This window comes from Tupaia chinensis, unplaced genomic scaffold (genome assembly GCF_000334495.1).
Source record: "Tupaia chinensis unplaced genomic scaffold, TupChi_1.0 Scaffold000115_1, whole genome shotgun sequence".
Taxonomy (NCBI): Eukaryota; Metazoa; Chordata; class Mammalia; order Scandentia; family Tupaiidae; genus Tupaia; species Tupaia belangeri.
This window is the reverse complement of record NW_006159579.1, coordinates 4,360,172-4,366,171: the sequence shown is the minus strand read 5'-3', so window position 1 is coordinate 4,366,171 and position 6,000 is coordinate 4,360,172. Positions and strand designations below refer to the sequence as shown.

Genomic DNA, 6,000 nt, shown 5'->3' with positions numbered 1-6,000 from the left:
AATTTTGACAAGAGAGGGACAGAGTGAAAAAGAGAGAGGGGGGAAAAGTGAGAAAGCAAGCCACTCAATCTGGGACTTGAACCACGGTCAGCCATGTGGGAGTCCAGTACCCTTAACCACCACACCACCTGCTGGCCCCATAATTGCTGGAGGATGTGTGCACTTGCCAGAGAGGGTGAAAAGACAGAGAGAGGGAGAAAGCATCCCTCAGGTGGGCCATGGTCATCCCACAGTCCCTTTTCCTCTATTTCTCCATCCTGTTGGGATCTTGGGCATGTACACACACACATGCTTACTGTGTTCAAGTTATTAGGGCCAAGATTCCAAACCATGGTCAACCATGTGATCCATTTTCCCTAACTATTAGACTATAAGGCCAGCCCTCTAGAGTCTCATTCTTTTTTTTTTGGTTTTTAAGGAATTATTTTTTAACTTTATTTATTTATTTTATTTTTTAATTTGACCAGAGTGGGACAGAGCAAGCAAGAGAGAGAGAAAAGTGAGAGAGCAAGCTGTTAGGTCTAGGATTCAAACCACAGTTAGCCATTTGGGAGTCCAGTGCCCTTAACCACCATACCACCTGCCAGCCCCTAGAATTTCATTCTTTTACTCATTTATTTATTTTATTTTTTATATTACTTTTTCTTTTTTTTTCTGAAGAGATTTTCACTATAGGGCACGTGTGCTCGCCAAACAGAGAGAGAGACATAGGGACAGAAAGTGAGAAATCACCCCCCAGGGGGGATGGCCACGCCGCAATCCCTTCTCCTCCATTCTCCTCTCGGGATCTTGGGCACGCACGCACACACACCCGGCGTGAGTTTTAAGCCACTGGGTCCGGGACACGAACCGCGGTCAACTACGTGGGAGTCCAGCGACATAGCCATTATGCTAACTGCTGATTCCCTTATATTGCTTTTTTAGAGAGATATTTTGGTTATAGGGCATGTGCACTTGCTGGAGAGACAGAAAGAGACAGAGATATAGAAAGCGAGAAATCACTACCCAGGGGGAATGGCCATGCCACCATCCCTTCTTCTTCATTATACTCTTGGGATTTTGAGCACTCATGCACATGTACCTGGCGTGAATTTTAAACCACCAGGTCTGGTATTTGAACCGCGGTTGACTACATGGGCATCAGCAACATCACCATTACACCATCTGCTGATCCCTACACAAGCACTTTCTATCATTAAAAGTATATGTGTACATATTTAAGATGCTTAAAACAAGGACCTGGGGGTGATTTCTTTCTTTCTGTGTCTGTCTCTCTGTTGAGTGCATGAGCCATATAGCAAAGACCTCTCTCTCTTAAGAAAAAAAAAAAGATGCTTAAAACAGAACCTCTCAAAGAATTAGAACACACAGTAAATTTTAGTTTACTAGGAATGGAAGTTGCAAACCAATAAATAGCTTTACTTATCTGCCTCCCCATTTTTTTCGTACAATCAAGTTTTAATGAAGCAGCCTCTGTACATAGCTTTCTGGGCTCCACCATCCCCTTTTCCTTGTCTTATATACTTGTCTATTAACATGGTTAACAGAATCTTATCTTAATTAAATATTTATTTCATATTTTCCTGCAGGAGGTTGGAAATCTTTATGACATGTTCCACACACGCAACTCTTTACATCGAAGAGCTTATCAGCACAAAGTTGGTAACATCATTGATAAAATGTAAGATTTTTTTTTTTCTTAGCTTTTGCTATAGGACATGTGTTCACCAGAGACAGAAAAAAAAGAGAGTGAGAAATCATCCCCAGAGGAGATGGCCATGCTGCAATTTCTTCTTCAGTCTCTTCTTGGGATTTTGGGCACACACTAGCATCCAGCAAGATCCTCAAGCTACCAGGTCTAGGAATCAAACTTGGCCATGTGAGATCTAGCACCTTAAACTTCTTTGCCACCTGCTGCTAGCTCAAAATGTCAAACTATAAGAAATTTGACTGTTATTTTTCTATAAAGTTTTCCATTATACTTTACTGATATATCATACTTAGGTCAAACTGAGATTTCTAGGTATATTCAAGTGAATTTTAAGTGACTAGGCCTTTTTTTTAAATTTTGCTGGAGAGTACATACACCTGCCAGAGAGGGAGAGAAAGCACCCCCCATGGAGAATGGTCACACCACAATTTCTTCTCCATTTCTCTATCCTGTTACAATTTTAAGTGTACACACATACGTGCCCAGTGTGTTTCTCCTGCAGGGAACCCTGGGGTTGGCCAAGTAGGATTTAGCTACCTTAACCACCAGGCCACAAAGCTGCCCCTATCACAGAAGTAGAAAGATTTCCTTGAGTAAGATAGAAAGCAATCGGGGCCAGCAGGTGACATAGTGGTTAGGGGTGCTGGACTCCCACATGGCCAACCACGATTCAAGTTCCAGACCTGGCAGGACTTTCTCATTTTCCCTCTTTTTTTATCTCTCTCTGTTCCTCTCTGGTCAGATTAAAATAAATAAATAAAGTTAAATAAAATAATTCTTTAAGAAAAAAAGAGTAAAAATAAAAGGGAACCAGCAGTTAGCGTAATGGCTATGTCGCTGGACTCCCACATAGTCGACCGCGGTTTGCGTCCCAGACCCAGTGGCTTGAAACTCTCGCTGGGCGCATGTGCATGTGTGCCCAAGATCCCGAGAGGAGAATGGAGGAGAAGGGATTGCGGCGTCGCCATCCCCCCGGGAGGGGATTTCTTGCTTTCTGTCTCTGTGTCTCTCTCTGTCGGGCGAGCGCATGTGCCCTATAGCAAAACCCTCTCCAAAAAAAGAAAAAAAAAAGAAAAGAAAGCAATCAATATTCAAAATTTCTCATGAGCATTAAACTTTTATGGAATCATTTTCAGGATTACAGATGCTTTCCTCAAAGCAGACCCCTACATAGAGATTATAGGTTCTGAAGGGAAAAAATATCACATTTCTACAGCAATTGATGACATGGAAGCCTTCACTAAACTGACAGGTAAGAACTAAAATATAACAGAGATAATCCATCTCAGATAAAGTGTTGGATCATCAGAAAAGTCATGACATATTTTTGCATTTAGAAACATTGAAAAATACTTCATGACTTTTCTGACAACCCGGTATAAGCTAACCCTGAATTGCAAATGGGTTATTTTTCAATGTTCAAATGTATTTAAGTTCAAAAGTGTTGCTATGCATTTGGATTTGAGTTTTATTTCTGCCTTCTACTAACAAAACGACCTTGATAAAGAGATTTAACCTCTCTAAACCTTAGTTTTCTCATCTATAAGGTAGAGGTAAGGATACTTAACATATAATTTTGTTGTGTTGCTTACATGAGGCATAGCTCCTACCATAGGCCTGGCACAAAAGTACTCAAATGCACTATTATTTCATTTATAACACAGCTGGACTAATCCAGACAAATGCCAAAAAAAAATCCTGACTTGTCCTCTTACTTTTATTTTCATTGCAAAACACAGGATGATAGGAACATCTTTCCACACTTCTGCAGAAACAAAATTTGCAGCTTAGGGTGGGAAGAAAAGAAGAGAGGTAAAAGTATAGCAGTTAACTCCTTTTTTAAATTTATTTTTATTTATTTTTTATTTATTTAATTTTTATTGTTTTTAGATTTTTGCTACAGGGCGTGTGCACTCGCCAGAGAGAGACGGAGAGAGGGGAAAGGGGAAAGTAAGAAATCACTCTGCAGGAAAGATGGCTATTGCAGCCATTTTTCCTCGGTTCTCATCTCAGGATTTTGGGCTTGCACATACTATATGTAGCAGCATGTTTTTTTTTTTTTTTTTTAAATATGGAACGCTTCACGAATTTGCGTGTCATCCTTGCGCAGGGGCCATGCTAATCTTCTCTGTATCGTTCTAATTTTAGTATATGTGCAGCCGAAGCGAGCACTACGCAGCATGTTTTTCAAGCTGCTAGGGGGACCAGCAAATGGACCCCCACGTGGCTTACCATGGTTCAAGCCCCAGACCTGGAGGCTTGAAACTCACACCAGGCACATGTGCATGCATGCCTAAAATCTTGAGGGAAGAATGGAAGAGAAGGGATTACAGCATGGCCATTTCCCTTGGGAGTGATTTCTCGCTTTCTGTCTCTGTCTCTCTGGCAAGAGCACACACCTTATAACAAAAATCCTTGGGCCAAAGGGTTTAAGAATTATTTATTTAATTTTACTTATTATGATTATTTTAAAAATTTGCTACAGGGCATGCAGGCTCACCAGGGAGAGAGGGAAAGTGATAAAGCAAACTGTCAGGTCTAAGACTCAAACCACGGTCGGCCATGTGGGAATCCAGTGCCTTAACCACATGCCACCTGCTGGCCCTGCAGTTAGCTCTTTGATGTGGGAAAGTATAGATAGAGAAATGAAGATCAGTGAGGCAAAAGGAGTAGGGGAAAAAAGTACATACCAGTCAGAGTTCTCAGTTGCAAATGATGAAACTGTTTAAAAATAAAATTAAAAAGCAATCACATAGCTTACAGAATCAGTGTTAAGGCTGGAGGCTGTGAAAGTGGCAAAAACAGTAGAAACTAAGTGGCCTGAGACACAGCCAGATCATTGCAGCAGCATCTTGCGGAGGGTACTGCCTCACTCTGATGACCTGTCCTCGCTAGTTTGCAGCACACTGCCGGAGTGAAACTTGAACCAGTTCCTCATACTATCTTTGAAGACCAAAGTTTAGACATTTCCAGCCCTGGAAGGTTGATACTTCTGTCAAATACAATAAAAATTATTAATACTCATGTACACGAAGACATTTCAGTAACTATAGACCACATATGTGATGAGAGTCTTATAAGATTGTAATCGAATTCAAACATTCCTATCACCTAGTGATGTAGCAGCTGTCAAAAAGTAATAGCACAGTGCATTATTCATGTGTCTGTGGTGATACCGGTGTAAACAAATGTACTGGGCTGCCAGTCATATAAAAGTATAGCATATACAATTGCATGCAATACATCATAATTGATAGTAACTCACTATGCTACTGGTGTATGTATTTACTATACTCTTTATTACTTTAGAGTGTGCTCCTTCTACTTACTACAGAAAAAAGGGGGGAGGGACCAGCAGTTAGTGTAATGGCTATGTCACTGAACTCCCATGTAGCCAACCGTGGTTCGAGTCCCGGACTCAGTGGCTTAAACTCATGCCAGGCGCATGTGCGTGCATGCCCAAGATCCCGAGAGGAGAATGGAAGAGAAGGGATTGCAGCGTGGCCATCCCCCCTGGGGGGTGATTTCTCGCTTTCTATCTCTCTGTCTGTCGAGCGCGTGTGCCCTATAGCAAAAATCTCTCCAAAAAAAAAAAAAAAGTTTGCCATAAAGCCTTCTGCCCAGCCGACATGACACAGTCCCTAGCTTACTGGACTGCAGCGTTAGACACCAATGGCAACCATAGATTCAGATACTTGGGTCAGCCTGAGAACACATTGGGCACATATCCATGTGCCCAAGATCTTGAGGAGCTGGAGAGCTAAGGGAAGGGAATTACAGCCTGACAAGGCCCTGTTAAGAGGACTTTCTGCCTCTCTCATGTACACTTAGGCTCTCAGTCATAAAAATCAAAACCAAAACAGCAACAACAAAGAAACAGTATGCTTCATTACATCAGTAGCAGCTGCATACATCTCATGGTGGCAGTTTCTCTTGTGCTTGATCTAATCTTCCATTGTTTTTTGTCCATCATGGTCCCTAAGCAATAGACTATGCTACACTGCCTAGGAATGTAGTAGGCTGTACTGCCTAAATTGTGTAAACACACTCTATGACACCTCATGAGACATTTCTCAGAACACATCCCAGTTATTAAGTGATACATGATTGTAGTATAGAAAACAAACAAAAACTAGTCATAGTAGCATGTGCCTATAACCCCAGCTACTTGAGAGGCAGGAGGATCACAGTTCAAGGCCAGCCTGGGCAAAATAGCAATACCCTCTTTTTTTGGTAAATAAATAAATTAAGTAATTATTATTTTTTTTTTTTGAGAGGTTTTTGCTATA

At 41.3% G+C, this 6,000-nt stretch overlaps 1 protein-coding gene and 1 non-coding gene across 2 annotated transcripts in view; one reads left to right on the top strand and one right to left on the bottom strand.

Annotated features, from left to right (window-relative positions):
* SAMHD1 (SAM and HD domain containing deoxynucleoside triphosphate triphosphohydrolase 1) overlaps positions 1 to 6,000 on the top strand; it is a 76,711-nt gene that overhangs the window by 48,751 nt on the left and 21,960 nt on the right. Inside the window, exons 10-11 of the mRNA XM_006144103.3 lie at positions 1,590 to 1,681; positions 2,848 to 2,963. Coding sequence (XP_006144165.1) covers positions 1,590 to 1,681; positions 2,848 to 2,963 — 208 coding nt within the window. The remainder of the gene's footprint in view (positions 1 to 1,589; positions 1,682 to 2,847; positions 2,964 to 6,000) is intronic.
* On the bottom strand, positions 3,777 to 3,883 carry LOC114007018 (U6 spliceosomal RNA). The gene has a single exon (XR_003548680.1). It is a non-coding gene; the product is annotated as a U6 spliceosomal RNA (small nuclear RNA).